This window comes from Centruroides vittatus, unplaced genomic scaffold (assembly GCF_030686945.1).
Source record: "Centruroides vittatus isolate TY-2023 unplaced genomic scaffold, ASM3068694v2 contig_1215, whole genome shotgun sequence".
NCBI lineage: Eukaryota > Metazoa > Arthropoda > Arachnida > Scorpiones > Buthidae > Centruroides > Centruroides vittatus.
In genome coordinates, this window is record NW_027120777.1 from 1442648 (window position 1) to 1461174 (window position 18527).

General features: G+C 28.4%; 1 protein-coding gene across 1 annotated transcript in view; it reads right to left on the reverse strand.

The window, feature by feature from the left end:
- Nucleotides 1–5139: 5139 nt before the first annotated feature.
- LOC136987061 (glycine receptor subunit alpha-2-like) overlaps nt 5140–18527 on the reverse strand; it is a 68171-nt gene continuing 54783 nt past the window's right edge. The window contains exons 3-8 of the mRNA XM_067284700.1: nt 17411–17478; nt 12501–12724; nt 10595–10677; nt 10382–10516; nt 6394–6776; nt 5140–5475 (exon numbers count right to left, since the gene is read on the reverse strand). Coding sequence (XP_067140801.1) covers nt 5299–5475; nt 6394–6776; nt 10382–10516; nt 10595–10677; nt 12501–12724; nt 17411–17478 — 1070 coding nt within the window. The 3' untranslated portion in view covers nt 5140–5298. The remainder of the gene's footprint in view (nt 5476–6393; nt 6777–10381; nt 10517–10594; nt 10678–12500; nt 12725–17410; nt 17479–18527) is intronic.

An 18527-nucleotide genomic window follows, 5' to 3' on the forward strand; every position in this document is an offset into this window, starting at 1 on the left:
AACGGATCATCGAATTTGCTAGCAAATAGCTAGTTGAATGATGAAAATGACTAGTAGAACACCAATTTCATAGCCGAGTAACCTTAGAATGCATTTATCTTTATAAGTTTGTTTATGCTTTCCTAACTTACAATCATTCATTATTACTAAACACGTGATAATATAACCAAGATAATACACGTTTCTGTATATACTTGTAATTGTTTAAAGTACTTTAAATGCATTTTAATTAATGTAAAATGCTCATAACTTCGAATTTTTCACTATGATATTCTTAAATAACATATTTTTAATGAAATAATTCGAAAATTTTCACTTAAATATGGAATTTCAAGCTTATAAATGCTTCTAAAATTCTATTTTTATGGCATTATATAATATATTATGCTACATTGCTTCGAATTTATGATGCAAATCCACTTCTATAAAGAGGTTTTCAGGGGAGAATGTGAAGAGGTATGATTTTAAACGAATTTATTACAGTGAAAACATAAATAATTCGAAAAAATAAGACACATATATGTAATAGAAACTCATTAACAAGGTATTTCTCTAATTGATATATAGAGGTGTTAAGTGTTATATAATAATACACATAAAGAGTAAGTGTTCAGAGCTATTTTTAAAAAGAACTATTGGCTAAACCTTAACAAAATTTGGCATACATACTGAAGTTGAATATGAAGTTTCGATTTCCGTCGAAACTTTACTTCAAAACTCATGTAGATGAATTAATTGTAAAAAAACGTACTTAATATGCAGATTAAGAGCATCAAATCTCACCATAGCGGCTGAATTTTAAAGTACTTTTTTCCTACAGACAGCTGTAAATATATATTCTTTAATTATAGTCAACGTGCACATAATGATTGAAAGGATTAAAGAGAATACAGTACTGAAAACACGCACGCAAATATGTATTCTTTCTCCAAGGCGGAAGTGACGTAAATTCATTTTATTACTCAGTTAATCTGTTGACTGTAAGTTTGATGAAATCCCATATCGATCAAAAAATATGTCAAAACATTAGAAGAAAAAAGTGACATTCGTTGAGTTGGGTTTTTCTATCTCCTTAAAGGTATATCGTCCCCCAGGGCCATTCAATTGCGAAGGTATAAATGAGATTTATTATCCTCATCAACAGCAATCAGTAGAAAATCTATCAATATATCTGAAAGGCATACTTTGATTGGTTTACTGAATATATCTCATTAAATTAATAAATTCAATCCTATAATTTCATGTTAAAAGATTAGTTTATCCTTCTGTTACCATGATAATAACTTGATAAAGTTAATAAATATTATTACATTTATATAATATATAAATCATAATTTACAAGTCTGCAATTATCAAATTGCAGACTTATGTCATCTGCTCGTCTGTCCGTCCGTCCGTCCGTCCTTCATGACAAAGTTTGATACATGAAAATCGAGACCATACATGGAAACCTTAGGCGATTGATTATATACGAACTTCTGGTCTAGACCGGAAGTCACGTGATTTTTAAAAAAATTAAAATATGATTAATAATTGCACTCCGGTGTTTTACGCTGTCACAATAATTCGATTTTAGTGTTATAAAATTGTCTCTGTTGATAATTGATTTAAGATTTAAATATATAAGCCATAAAAGCATAGTAAGAAACATTTATCTAATACACAAAGGGATAAAATGTTCGTTGATAACTTAAGAATTTATGATGCATAAGTCATAAAAACTTTTTACAAAAATAGCTTTTTTTAAAGTGGAATTTCAGCAAACAGAAAGGAGTAAAATTTACGAGCGTAGAAGGGATAAGATAACAAAAAATAAAATTCAATCATTAAGGGATTATTATATTGAAATGTCAATAAAAGAAAAGGAAATATATATTTTTTATTTCCTCATAAACTACTGTTTTCTAGCTTGTTGCATTCTTTATTTGTTTTCACCTCTAATAATTGCTACCATTACCTTTAACTCTTCATATTGGTTGGGGGATTATTAAGGGGGTAGAGCCGTATCTCACGAAGTAATGGTCTGATTTATCTGAAAATTACTACGAATATTGTTCCTTAATACCCAAACCGTCCTGTAAAATTTTAGAATTTTTCTACGAGAGGCACACGAGTTATTAAGCTTCAAACTGGACGAGTGAAATTATTCCCTACATACACATGTTAATGTGTGTAAGGGGCATGCATACAGGAAAAAATCCCAACTTACTTTTAGCATTTCTAGACGTTTCAAGGTTTTTGAGGTCAAAAATTTTGGGGGTTATTTTTTGACCAATTGCCATATTTTCCCTCTGTTATTACAGAGGGAAAAGTATGATATACTACTGTAACTTCTGAACGAGTGTTGTATGTTTGTTCCTATCTTTGTAGAAAAACAAACTGATAAAGCATGGATCTAGTGAGGATCTAATCACATTTATTCGCCAGCTGAGAGACAAAAATTTATAGCGTAAAATCGCGAAAAAATGCCACGCGATACCTTAACAATAAATCTGCTGCATAAAATTTTTTCGTGTTATTTATACATAAATTATATGAATAAAAAATCAAAATGTATGAAGATTTAAGTGGGAGATTATAATGCAAATATTTCAGAAGCGTTCTGATAGGCCCTAGGTCAACAGAGGCTCTGGCTTCTTGACACATATCTAGTATGTAAGGGCTATACATACACTGGTACATGTATAGCCCTTAGCTGTACATGTAATACCCTTTCCTCTTTTTTCCAAATAATAAATTCGAAATAAGGTCCTAATTTACAGCTTATGAGGTCCTAATTTACAGCCTATTCATACTTAGCGTATATTTGTAACAAATGTTTTTGAGGTCATTTAGACGAAGGCCTTATTACAGGAAGGCTTGTGATAAGGCTTTCCACGCTTTCAAGCGCCATATTTCTTTTGTTTACAAGATTCAATAATCATTAACGCCATCTAGAGAGAATTTTGAGAACCATAAGTATAAAAAAAAATTATTTTCGGAATTTAAATATTGATATAAAATGCTACCTACTAATCTTTTAAAGTTTAAAATTATTATTTTTTAAAAAATTTATTAAAAATATTTTAAATAAAATATATTCTATTTCAAATTATCTCCAGTATAAATATTTTCTTTTTAAAGCATTATCTTAAGATTTTATATTAAAATAATTAGAAGAACAATAAATAAGTAATTTTTTTCGTATTTAATTTGTTCGTCGGTTTGTCTGTTCGCAAGGCTTTTCTTAAACTTGGTAAACTTGAATAAATTAATAAAAATGCTTAACTCTTTCAACTGTTTAAATTTAATTTAAATTATATTTTATTGTATTTTTTTATGGAATGGTAAATTTATTTGTTTACAATATCAATAAGTCACATTAATGGAAGTTGAACGGCTTTATTTATTAATGTATCAATTTGTTCGTCAGTTTGTCTGTTCTCAAGACTTTACGATAAGTCTCGAGGACAGACAAACTGATGAACAAAACAGCATTAATTCAACCTTGATTGACAACTTTAGCTTTTCGCCACTTTATAATAATTATTGATAAATAAATAAAAAGTTGTTTTTAATAAAATCTTTTGATAGATGGCGGCCATTTTATTAAAATTTTTATCTGTTTCTGTTTAAATATTTTTAAATACAGTCCAACCTCTGAACGACGGCCACTAAAAGAAACATATAAAATGGCCGTTGTTCGAAAGTGGCCGTTGTTTGGAGGCTATTTTTGCACGCTTCTCAAAAAGAACGTTCGCCATTTACAGGTTGCCGTTATTAGAGGTTCAGCTATATTACAAAAATCTAATTTTCATATTCAAAAATTCATATTAATTAATTTATTATTTATATAATAAGAATAAGTACAATTTAAAGTTTATAAATAATTGTTTTAAAACTTAAAAAATTAATATAAAAAAAAACTATAAATTTATTAAATATTTTAATTATAATTTTATTGACGTCAATCTTGTTACATGTTAAATCATATTTACATTCATTTATTGACAAGGACTTTACAATATTAATTGTAAGATATAATTTTTTATTATTATTAAGACAAACAAATAAGCGAATTTTAAATAAAATATGCAAAAAATAATAAAATTTAATATTTATTTTCTATCAAATTTTAAGGCAAGGACATTTTTTAAAGTGATACATTGCAAATTAGCTTTACTTATAATATATTATGTTTATATTATACACTTGATGTTTGTAATAATTTATAGAATATAATTTATTTATTTTATATACATTTATTCACAATAAAAATATATTTTTATAAAGAAGAAGAGCAGGAATAATTTAGGACAGAATTTTTTCGATGCTTCTTATGTATATATTATAAGCAATAAGAGAATTTTCTTTCTTTTTTTTGGTCCGCAGTATATAAATATTAAGCAGAAAATAATTATAAAATTAATTTTATATTATATATGTTTATATTATAATGCTTGAAATACAGTCATACCTCGATATAACGCCCTCCTATATAACGCCCTGTACAGTTCAGTGAACGGATCTTCCTCATTATTATTAAACAGTAGTATACTCAAAGGGCATCGTAATCATTAAATCATGTGACTTTTGACACCCCAAGCCTCAAATCTTGTGTTTAGATCCCCTTAATATTAATCAGATTCTTCGGTTTAGCGGAACTTTTCGGACTACCGTCTCCCTTTTAGTGCATATACTTCTTATATATTTATGCCCCCATTTTGCAACACCCCTTCTGCCTCTGCCTTCCATTCTCCCTTGAGTTTTCTACCGCCCTCAAAGAAGTGTAGCGCCCATTTAGGGAATCACTCGATTTAGTGCTAGTTACAAAATAGAACAAACGGTAGCGCTATATGAGGTTTGACTGCGTGTATGTATATGTATACTCTATCTATTAATGTTTTCAACTTATAACATTAATTTAATATATATATTATAATATTTAACAACATTAAACTGCTTGTAACTACATATAAATATATTTTATGTAATATATTTTTTTTTTCAATGTTATAACATTTAAAATAAATAATTACATATATAAATTAATTTTTTACATCAAAATTCGCTAATTTACTCAATTAATCAATGGTTTTTCTGTAATTTTTTTAAGAATAAACAAGTAATAATTTATTTACATTCTTACGAGTTCTCGAGTGTTTTTTCTTCCTTATTTTTTTTCTATTTTAATTTTTGTTATTAGATCCTTAGAGTAAATTGATAATAAATTGTTAAGCTCGTAATAATTTTCCCGGAAGAACTCTTCTTAATTAGATGGGTACATGATATAAGGTAATAAACTGGTCAAAACAATTATTATGTCAGATAATATGGCCAGTACAGGGCATTGAAGACGACAAAACCTATCGGGAAGGCAACACGACTTATCTGATCAATTTTCTTAGCCTTAGCTCTTGGTGTGAACATAGATGATGTTAATAAAGGAAGTTCTGTATCCTTGATACTTGCGTGAGCATCGCTAGATTTTGGAGTCTGAAAAAAATTAATTAATATATAAAAATTATTTATTTATATTGATAAAAAAGACAGGATAATGTGTATACTTTAAAACAATTTACAAACAATTAGAAGAAACACTACGCGCAATTATTTATTGTGACGTCGTTCTGCTGCTTTTAATCATCCTTTAATTTAGAAGAAAATCACGTCACTTCCGGTTCGGACCGGAAGTTCGTGTACAGTTAATCGAGATCTCTGGCCTCTAAGCTTTCCACACATGCTCTCGATTTCAGTGGCATCTTGTCTCAATAGATCATACGTCTCCTGAGAACAATCGAGTCATGCCGATCATCTATCTAACTCCGTTATTGAGATTAACTAACGACAGACAGACAGACGACATATGATAATGGAAATGTATAGATCCGCAATTTAAAAATTGTAGCCCAAAAATCTGCACCTCAGAACATTGTCTTGCAGTGAAGTCGATCCTACATCTATGAGGCTCTTCTCATCACAGTGCGCACATCTGAAGTCCTCACACCTTCCGCAGAGTCACTTACGAATCTAAATTCTACATATTCATTCTTATCTTCTACATATATAACACTAAAATCCACCTCTGGCTGTAGAATAATTATTAAAAAAATTATTTTTAAAAATATATTTTAAGATGTTTTACATGTAAAGGCAAATGAGAGCCTCAGTTCGAATTGCCGTACGACTATGTGATAGACTTTATTGTTTCTTCTATTTTTTACGAATTTTTTTAAAAAATTATTTACATAAAAGCTATTTTTAATATAGTCTACGAAACCTCGAAACTTAAATTGTTAACAATGTATTTTTAAATAAACAATAAAACAATAAAAGATAAGATTTAACACTAAAGATATGCGATAATTTGTAGAAAAGGATCTCATAAAAGTTTATGTCCTTAGCTTAACTTACCATTAGTACTACTACATTTTTTTTATCGTTATTATCAGTTGCTGTACTTTGCTGTCCTGGTATCTTTTTCCTCGCTAAATAATTTACAAAAGTAAATTCTAGGAGAGCAGCAAACACGAACATTGTACACGTCCCCATCCAAACATCTAAAGCTTTAACATACGATACAGGAGCGAGATTAGCTTGCTGATCGCTACTTTCTGATGAAATTGTAAGTAAAGTTGTGACTCCCAGAGTTATCCTTGCTGGTATTGCGTCGACATCTAACCAAAATGATACCCAGGAGATGACTACGATAAGTATTGTAGGCAAGTAACTCTGTACTAAGTGATGCCCAATTGAACGCTTCAGATCAAATTCTGCTCGAAGGCAACTGTATTCACCTATCAGATATTAAAAAAATAATAATAAAGTACTTTATATTATGAAGTTTACTTTCTTATTTACTTATTAAGAAAGCTTCTTTGATAATTTTATATATAATGTAATTTCCTTAGGTAAGTTCACTTTACTTACATGCTACAATGAAATTTCCATTACGTTGTTTTGTACTCGAGTAAAGAGACTTTCATTACCGCATCACTGATTAAACTTATTATATAATTTACATAATAACTTTTACTGTAATCGAATTACAGAAAGTTTTCTTAGAAATTCTCATTAAAAATAAAAATTTCCGTATGAAGATTTTTAATATAAATGTCAGGGTAGCCCAAAAGTCAGTTAACCTAGTAAAGATTAGATTTAGATCCTTTAATGCTTATAAGCTTTGTAAAAGTTCTTCGTTACATGAAAGCAAGACAAACACCTTTTTAAGGCCCACAATTCTAAAGGGCCTCCAGTTGTCTGAAGTCAATATTGTACAGTACAATAGATTTCATAATTCAAATTTGCCCGGGCCATTAGAAACTATAATGTTGGGTGTCTATTTCGTTTAATATCTTAAGATGGGGTATAGATTAAAAAACGAAATTTGGCATTATAACTTGTATATAAGAGGTATTGATGCTATTAAATTTTGACGTAAGGAACTCGAGAGAGTGAGGGAAATAGAAGGGGACATATGTCATATCTGGAGTCGGGTCGTAGTTAATGAAAATTTTACTCGTTATTGTCATTTACAATATATTTTAAAGTCTCTACTCCTCAAATTAAGACATTCCTGGTCCTCTTATCTTCCTGTTCGAGTACCAAGAAAGTCGAGCAAGATCGCTTGCTATTTTTTAATAAATAAAATATATTTTATATTATTGATTTTAATAGACTTCAATGCTTAAAAATCCTGGATAATATGCTTAAAAATTTTGAAAGATATTTTCCAAAGATTAAGTCAATAATTTTTAAGAATAAATTGAAATTTGTTTCTAAACAAGATACTAAATAACGAAGATAATCCCATTTTTAATGAAATCTCCTAATAAATAAATACGATTTTCTAAGTATTATATATTGATTATTTCATATCTTTTAAGATGATTATGGAAATTGATAATTTAATAATTTCTATCCATTTACAGTGAAAACAATGAAGTAACTTTTCTGAAAGTTCACAAATTTCTCTTACATTAGTTTCACATCAACACGCTTTCTTCCATACTTTAATCTTATGAAAATGTCAATAACTAGAGCTTAATCTGTCATGAAGTATAATTAATTTATTGCGAAATAAAATCTAAATAATTTAAATCTCCAGGATAAAGTAAACTTTGCAGTTATTCTCCTCGTTATAAAGTGTGTGTATTTAATAAATTAACAAATAAATTAATTTTTATTTGTTATAATTATAGCATATTTCTGTGGAAATTAAGAGAGCTTTTAAACATGCAATGGGCAAGCTGAACTTAAGACTTGTGGCCTTAATTTATAACTTATAAAAGGCCTTCCTCTTCACTAAATTATAATCCATGTAAAAAGTATGAATCCCCTATCACGTGAGGCCCTAATCTTATATGCAAATCCACCTCTGGCAACGAGGCATACTGTAATAGACTAAACATATCTATTACATTTGAAAATCCTGAATTCATGGCTCCAGTTCAGCATTCCCTCGGGTATCTTTCTCTATTACACACCATAGATATAATAATAGTTAATTTTATTTTATTTAAAGATTAAGGATTCAGTTAAAGAGCACCATAAAGGCATGTTGATGAAAGAGGACGTATGATGTATGATCCTTCCTATTCATACTCCTGCCAGAACAATGGATGGGTGACTAGCTTTACTTAGATGCTGATCTTGATCCTCGGAGTTCATCTTCCACGTGCCCACGGAGGTCTCTTGTAGATCTGAGGTACCACCATGTACTTCAGATCAACAAGAGAAACCAGTGACATTTTGATAAAGTGCCGAATCTTCTTTACGTTAAAAAAAATTATATGAGACAAAAATTCCATTTGTAAAATAAACATTTCCTCTTCACCAAGTAATAGTACATGTAAAAAATGTGAGGCCCTACATGTACGTGTAGGGCCTCACCGGTATATGAGTGCGTGTGTACCTAACCCAAGGGATACCATAATAATGACTTCTTGCAGATATCAGAGAAGTAACTCTTGTGAATTATTAATATAATAACGTGTTATCTGGATACCAATTAACTGGATCAAACATTTATTTATTTAATAATTGGGAATTATAACTTAACATTTGTAGATATGATTAGCTGGAAGTAGGGAGAGATAACCAATTTATAATTAATTACTTTAATAAATTATTTCATCGTTAATTATCTAATATTTAGACATAACAATTATTTCAATTAATAGAATTAATTGAAAATTAGTAAACATTATATCAATTAAACAGATTTTTTTAAATATTTTCCTTAAGTTCGAAGCTTATTCATTAAAATTGAAATTTTAAAATTTATTTCAGAACATTTATAGATGATATATGTTAAATTATTATAATAACTTATATTGTTTTAATAATTTTTTGCAGTTCTGTAAAAAGTCCAGCAACGAGTTGCTTCGCTTTCCCGGCAAAAATACTTAAAATTGCGTGTGGCGCCATCTGTTTCGACATATTATTTAAAAATGTTTATATTATAAATTATTATAAAATGACCATACGTTTAGTTATGAGAGTAGAGATGAGTTTTATTTTTAAAAAAAAAATTGTAAATGATAACAGAGTGAAATCTTCATTAATTTCAAACCTATTCGAGATATAACACGTGACCATCTCTATCTCCTCGCTCCCTTGACCTTTAACTACCAAAATTTAGTAGCAACAATTACCCTAATACACAAACCTCCCTGCAAAATTTCAGAAATTTTCGACAAGAGGAGTAGGCGTTATTGAGTTTCAAAGAGGGTGAACAAAATCGTGCACCCACATACATGGATACATGCAGAAAAACCTCCAAAATTTTTTGCATTTTTCGACTTTTCAGGGTCCACTGAGTCCAAAAATATAAAAATCTTGCGGGCTCATTTTTGTTTGATTTCTATACGTTCCTTCTGATATATACGTTCATCCAGGAAAGTAAAAAATAACGGTTTACAATGGAATCGATATAAAAAGTCGTTGACAGTAGCATAAGCAGATAGAAGTCCAGAGAACCCGGGCCTCCTTACCCTTATTTAATTTTTTTCTTTGTTTATTTATTTATAAGTACAGGGAAGGATTCAGTACACTCTTCATCCACTGCGCATTTAACTCAGTTACAAACCTCATAAAAATAATTTTAACTTAAATAAATTGATTTAAAAAGCAACTAGAAAAATTTAAATTGTAAATCTGCTGATTTCTATTTTTAAAATTGCAAAAAAAATAAGTAAATATTTCTCTAATTTTCTTAAAATGTGCAAGGTGATTTAATCTACTGTCTAACTATAACTTAAAATTCAGTTTATTGCTTAATGTTAAGTAACTTAATCGTGAAAGAAAAATTTCGAGAATTGATAAAATATACATATATAACTTAATTTTCTAAATGGTATAAGGAGATTTTATAAGCAAAATATAATAATTCAATGTCCACCTATATGAAAAGATTCCTTGCATTGGGTCAATCGAATAGCTTTCAATTCAAATTGTGCCATTTTCAAGTCCCTGTACATAAGTACAGCTTCTGTGTTTAACCAATCGAGTTCGACTTCTTTCGTTGTTTTTGAAACTAAAATAATATAAAATTTTAATTTTTAATAATATATTTTAATTAATTCATTAATGAATATACAATTATTAAACTTACAGGATGCCAATTCAATGGTGCAAACTTGAGAATCTAATGGGTATCTTTCCATATCCATCATACAAGAAAATGTTAATTTTAATCTAAGAATTTAAAAGAAATTAAATGTAATTAATTAATTATATTTAGAAAAATTTAAATAGTTCATTTGATTAAAAATATTTTCCATTAAAACATTGGATTAAATGCACCTTCTACTTAACAAGATTTACTGTAGACCTTTAACAAAGTACAGGTATAAGTGGAGGTGGGTAATAAAAATTTTATTCTGTATCACGTAGCTCATCTGACAATGAAATTCTATGTAGCACGTTAGTATTTACGAATTAAATATTAATAAAATTAGAACCAATATAATTTGTGTTTGTTTAGTGACGTTATTTATGACATCGCACGAGTGTTTACGATGAGAGAAATTCGTCGAATAACGTTATTCACGATTTTAAAAACATGCATACAACTTCAAAAATATTTTTAACGTAAAATACTTATTGTTAAAATACAAATCAAATTTCGATATAGCGTCCTTCTAGATAGCGCTGCCCTCGTAAAGTGGTAATGAATACATACGAATAAATCTTAAACAAAGGACTTCAAACGTTCAAACATGTGTGCAGACCTTACTAATATAGTAAAACTTGTCCAAAACGGAACCTGAATAAAACAGAAACCTGCCTAAACAGAAAAAATTTCTTCGAAGCGGAGCGAATTTTCTTATGTTAAAAAAACCTGTTCAAAACGGAAACATCGCAAACCAGAAAAAATATTGGTAGCGTGAGATTTCGGTTTACCCAGGTTTTACTGTGTATAGGCTTATAATTAGTCGTGTATTCGTGCTTGCCACGTGGAGTTTACCGGTTTCCTTCACATGTCTAACACCTAAATAAGATAGATATTACATAGAAATCATTCCGGAAGGCACACCTCTTAGCAGATGTTGCTTTGCCTTATTCCATCACTCCCATCACTCTATAAGTAAAATACATTTTGTTTGCACATTTATAAATACAGTAAATTCTTAATTTACGCTTGTTTAAATTACAAAAATATAATAAAATGCGTAGCAACCATATTTAAGGATAGATTAGCGTAACAGCTTTTCATTTCCTTCCATTGCATTTCTGAATGCATTACATTAAGAATACACTGTATATAATTACATATTGAACAGATTATGTTTTGTGCAATAAATGCAATACGTGTTGTCAAAATTGCCTGTGTTAGTAGAGTTAATTCTTTAGAAAGAAGTTCGGAGTGGTTTTTATGAAATAGGGTACTTGCTCAATAAGTGCTTTTACCTACCGTTTTAGAGAATTTACTATGACGTGCACTATCTTTTCTAGGTATTTGCATTGTTTCAACCCATAATGACTACTTGTTTCATTTATCTATTAATTTTTTACCAATATCAAGAACAGTATCAAAAACAATAAAAAACTGCACTTTTTATAATTTAAAAATTAAATTTATAAAATTATTAATTAATTATATAATTACTTGCACATGTTGTATTTGTATATTGTATCTTTGAGTAAACAGATAATTTGGTTAAGTGTTAATGACTAATTAATCAGAACGTGTTATCTTAAATTCGATATAATTATGTAAAATCAAAATGATATATATTGTTATGTGCATTAATATTTGTTAAATTCTATATTTATAATTATTATATATAATATCATTCATTTTATAAATGCTAATTAATTAGCGTAGTAATGGTTTAATGGAATATTAAATGAAAACGAATAATAACTCAAATTCCATAATTAATATGAAATTTATCTGTTTAGTAATGTAATAAATTCATTTTTAGAAAATTTAATTCTTTAAAAATTATAATTAATTAAGTTACAATTTATTTTAGGCATAGAATTCTTATAGGAAAAAAAATGATAATATGCACCTTAACATATACAAGATTTTCCCATCCGGATTGATTCGAACTAATACATTTGGTACCGTAACATATTGAAATTCTCCATATTTAGCATTTGGAAAATATACATCAGGCCTCCATACTTTCTTAACTAAATTTGGATCATTTAAATCTAATGGCCTCGTTAAATTAGGGCTTCTCATCCGATTATCAGTCCACGTTTGTCGAAGATACAAATCCACTTCAAAATCCTAATAAAAAAAAATTAAAATTTTAATAAATATATAATATATAAACCTCTAAAATACGGTAAAACCTGTGTAAGCCGGAAGCGCACGTTATTGAAGAATTTTTTTTATGTTTAGACAGGTTTACCTTTCATTCAGGTTCCGCTTTAGACAGGATTTACTGTACTTTATTGTAATTTAAGACACGTAATTTTTAATTTCATTAATTAATATTAATTCGAAACTTTAAAGTGAAAAGTGTACAACAATTGAAAGTTTAACGAATTTAAAGTATCAAATGAAGGATAATTTAAGCTTATAAATATATGTACAATAAAATGTATAAAACGGAAAAATATTCGGTATCGTGAGATTCCGTTTTACGCGAGTGTTGCTGTATACGAGAGTACAGTGTAGCCCAAAAGTCGATTAACCGATATATAAGATATTTTAAGATTCAATTGTTTTATTAAGAGTGACCAAATCTACAATTGTCCTCGAAATACCCTTAAAATACCGTCCCTATTCAACGCTGTCTAAAGAGATATTTACTGAATTAGTGTGGTGAGATTTCAAGATGTACAAAAGACACTTCTGTAAAAAAAGAGAGAGAAATTAGTACCGAAACTCTCCATTGTGGCATTTAAGTTGTAAGCACGAAAAAACACAGTTTCATTTGTTGGAATTCTTAAAGAAATGTAGATTATCGAGGACTTGTTGCAAACTTGACACTTTGAAAGACAGTATCAAACTGCGCTTGAAGATCACCACAGAGGATCCATTACGGTCGGTCCATGAATACACTGTTCATCAACTTCAACTTTTTCACCTTCAAAATGGGATCCCCTCATCGAGCATTAACTCTCGCATCGCTAAGATCTCCACATTACACGAGCATGTTTGTTGCTTACAGAGCCAAAAATGCCAGTGGCGAGTTTCGGTATAATTCCTTTACACTGTAATTCCTTGTCATGAAATGTCAATACAACGAATTTAGATGTATTTGGACGGCTAAATATTTCATTATGAGTATTTTAATTTGGTCAACTGACTTTTGGATTATTTTGTATATAAAATCAACCAAATAAATCTACTTAACTTTTCAATTATTATATAATAAATTATGAGTGTATGCTATAAATTAAAGTACAAAAAGTAAAAACTATATATATATATATACATATATACAATAATATTAGGTTAAATATTCGATATAATATGGTGCTATAGCTACTTGGGTAACCTAAAACACATTAAAATTTTAAAAAATCTTAGAAATTTTTAATGAAATTAAAGCTAGATTTACGGACAAAATTTCTAATCATATGTAAAAATTAACACTCTTTTACTTTAAATAAGCATTTTATATGTAATTAAATCAACAAGCTATTATTTTATCAAATCCAAGAGTCACCGCTTTTAAGAACATTTATTTGTTGGGCTGAAATTTTAAAAAGCTGTAGACATATAAATTCTCACTGTCGTCCGTCTGGCTGTCTGTCCTTCCTTAATATCAAGAACGGAGTCAAATATATGACCGGCATGACTTTTTTGTTATCAGGAAAAGTATGATGTACAGGGGCAAGACAGTACTAAAATCGAGAGCATGTATGATTAAAAATTGCAGCTCTGCATTGTTACAATGTCATTTTAATTGCACAAACGTATTAAAAATACAAATATACTTTTAATATAATTTTATTATAGAAATCCTTTTAAAAAATCTAACTTTTTAAACGAAAATTTTTATCAGAAAAATATAAAAATATTTGGAAAATTTAAATTCCTTCATTATCATTCTATATAAAGTAATTTATACATCTACATACTTTCAATGGCGATTCATTTAAAATAAATGATTTTGACAATTTTTTCTATTGATTTCTACCGAGTTGTAAATATTCTAAGAATAACTTTAAAAATAGAAAATAAATATCCAGTAACTTATATACAACGCTTTTATAATGTATGAATGTGCTTTAAGCTAGAATATTTTAAAAGGCAATTTTTTAAAACCTCTTCAAATTTACATTTATTTTTTATTGCTTAAATAAGCTTTAGGAAAAGTAAAGATAAAAATAAACTATAATATATTCTGTATTGAGAGGTGTGTAATATACCAAGCTGTTGTTTTACCTCTAACCAATACTCGCACCCCTTTGAAGTTTTTTTAATTTATTCTCTCTCCCTTAAGAATATTTACTACTTTTCCGGCTGTTATATATAACACAGGGAAAGTATGGTAATCCGTCAAAAAATCACCCCCAAAATTTTTAGATGTTTGTACCCGGGTGACATTGAAACGTCGAGAAATGCAAACAAATTTGCGGGTTTTTTTTTTTCTGTATATATGGATCTTTGTGTGGTGGTACCCAATTTGAAGCTTAATAACTCCTGTACCTTTGGTCGAAAATTTCTCAAATTTTGCTGGGATGTTTGCGCATTAGAGACGTTAATTCGGTTAAATTTTAGTGGTTAAAAATCAAGAGGTGGAGAGATAGAAAGAGTTGTGTGTTGTAACAAGAGATTTTACTCGTTATTAGCATTTAGGATATTTTCTAAAACTCATCTCTACCCTCAAAATTAAGCTTTTTTCCATCTTATAAGAACTAGTAATATAAAATATTTTTTCATATAATACCATAACAGATGGGGCCACATATAATTTTAAATTTTTTGCCGAGAAAGTTATACAGCTCGTCTGTGGATATGTGTTTTTTTAAATTTAAGTTGGAAGAGTCATTTCATCTTTTCACGTATATTTAGACACAGCTTATGCCATTAACTAAGAAAATGTAACTGTGTTCATTCATTTGTATAGAAACATTTAGGTGTAGGTTAGGCAGAGCCGGATTTATTTATACGATAAACAAAGTACAGCTTAGGGTCTTACGTTACGAGGGGCATCTTTCTATTCTGAATTGATGATTATTATTAACTTAGTGAAGAAGGAAGTGCTTCTTGTATGTTGTAGCATAGGCCGAAATCTAAATCTGGCTATGAGATTGGAGATTTACAAAAGAAACAGTATATAATTATGCATTTAAATTTAATATAATACATGTTTATTAAAATCCACAGAAAATATGCTTTGCATCCCTCGGGATTCCTTAAGAACCGCATCGCTAAGTAAACAAGACCATGTCCAGATATTTCGACAGTAAAAACATGAATTTTAATTTTAATTTTATGTTTTAAAACTCATAAAAATTTTAAAAACTATATTTTAAATATTTTTATTTTGTTTTTTATTAAGTTTATTAAACACACATTTAAAGAAAAAATTATAATCAAGAATATATTTGAAACGTTCATCAAAAGCTCCAAGAGATTAAAAAATAAAAATAAATTGATGCTGAAAACAACTGTAAAGAGTTGAAAACTTTTCTAAATTGCTCTTTAAACAGGTATAAAAGCAGACATTAAGTATTATGTTTCTATATGAAAGAAAAAAAAAATAGAAGATGGAGAGCTACTTGAGTGATTATCTTGGATCGAATCATTCTGTATAAACAGCTCATTTCATGTTATTTTTTAAATTTTTATTTTTAAATAACAGTGAAAGTTACTCATTTCTTTTCACAGAAAAAAAAGTAATTGAAAGAGAAATTATAAGCTTCATCTTGTCATGGTGTACAATTTCGCAAAGGTTATCTACTTATTATCAAAATCTCTCCTTTAAATCTTAAGGAAAAAAAATCAATTTTAAGTAAATAATATCTGCAATTAATTATATTTTTTAAAATTTTATTTTTAAATAAAAATTTATATGTAAGATTTTTAATTGTTTGCTTTTTTAATCTTTGCTTTTAATGGCTACTTTGTAAACGATATTTATCGAAATGAAACGTAAATTATGTACTTTAATATATAAATATTAATTTATTATTAAGTGTTTCTTCTAAAAACTTTTATTTTTTAATTTTATTTATCATTTTTAAGCTTATAAAGTATGCTATTTCATACTTTGTATGAATAAAATGAAAATTAATGCGGTAAACAAACTCAAAAAGTTACATAAATTGTCAATAGAAAGTTTATTATTTTTTGCTTTATATATATATATATATAGATATAGATAATATTTTGTCTTTAAAATCAGGATTTTATTAATAGAATAATATACAGTCAAGGGACACTAACAGAAATTTAAAAACTGGAAGGTTATTAGATTGCCGCTGTTTACAGGTTATTTTCTACGTACTTTTGTTCCAAAAAGGTTGCTAAAGAAATGGTCTCTATTTAGAGGTGGACATTATTAAATGATTATTTAAAAATGCATATAACGTGTTTAATTGAATGATTAATTGAACGCAAAAATATATTATGTACTTGAAAAATACACATAAAAGAAGGCAACATACTGATGTCATAGGCAATTTCTCACATGGATTGAAACAATTTTATTTTAGCCTAATTTTACATAGTCCCTTTACAAGATTATGGGGAAGGAATAGAAAACTATACCTTGATTTGTATTGCTTCTTTAAGCAGTAAAAAAGAAGTTATGGGCCAAGGTATGGATCAACGCATGTGAAGTACGTTATGGGGTCTGTATAGCGTTGAATCTGGATCCCATGCTAACTTATAGCATCATATACAATATTTTAAACAATATACATATTGTTTAGATTTATTAATCTAAATTTTTAATACAATTACATTTACATGACATTTATTAATTAAATAAACAACTATCTAATATTATACCATTGTAGCTGGGCTAACAGCTCCAAGACTTCTGATGTACATTTCACATAAAACTTTTGTAGGTTTTTCTAAAAGAATATAAAAATTAATAATTAATAGGAAATACATATTTATTTAAAGAAAATAAGTAAGTAGTTACTTTATTTTACACACGTGTCCATAACTTAAAGACGAACACAATCTCTGGCGGAGATCGAAAAACAAACAAAGTCACTTGGTGACGAGCCTGCTATGAGGTTGTGAGTGCTGCATAACAGTTCGAGGTGTACTATATATATTCCATGCTGATAGGCCTCTCAAACTGATTTTAATAAGCTCTTTCCATCCATTCTCCACCCATATTCAATCTCTGTATATGTCGTCTTCACTAAAGACTTACTCTTATTGCTTTGATTTATAAAATCCTACAAGTTGCAGTGAATTATCTTGTGACAAATATGGCAAGAACTGTAGTCGAGTAATACAGTTCTTGCCATATTTGTCTGCATTCATCTACAGTTCTCTGAATTCCTGTACAAATGTCTTCCGTCTTTAAGTTTTGAACACGTGTGTATCACAACTGATTTGTCTTAAAAATCATATCCAAAATAAACGTCAATTAATGAAATCATTTAACGACATATTTTATAATTAATTAACTTGAACTTTTCGCATCAATACATTAATTAAATATTATTAATCTCGAAAGAATCATTAAGATATTGCCATTAAATTTAACATTTTCTAATCGAATCGATCGTCAATATGACGTAATTAGTTAACTTTTATCATCATTATCATCTTCCTCTCGTTCTAACAGAGTGTTGAAATGAGAGAAAAAGAAAAGTTAAATATATACAATATGTAATTATATATCATTAATTCATTATTGTTTGACTGTCTCTATCCTCTCCTGTATGAAGTTATACTAAGATCTTACATTCTTCTCGTAGTCTTATTATTCCATTCTTTTCTTACAAATTCTCAAATTTAGCATCCTCATCTCCTGTTTTCTTTTTTTCTCTATTTTACAATCCAGAACAATCTTGGCCAGCTATTCTCATGTTTTCTTCTGACATGACCAACCCTGATCTAGACTACCAAACCTTTACCTTTCCTTGACCTCTTATCCATGTAT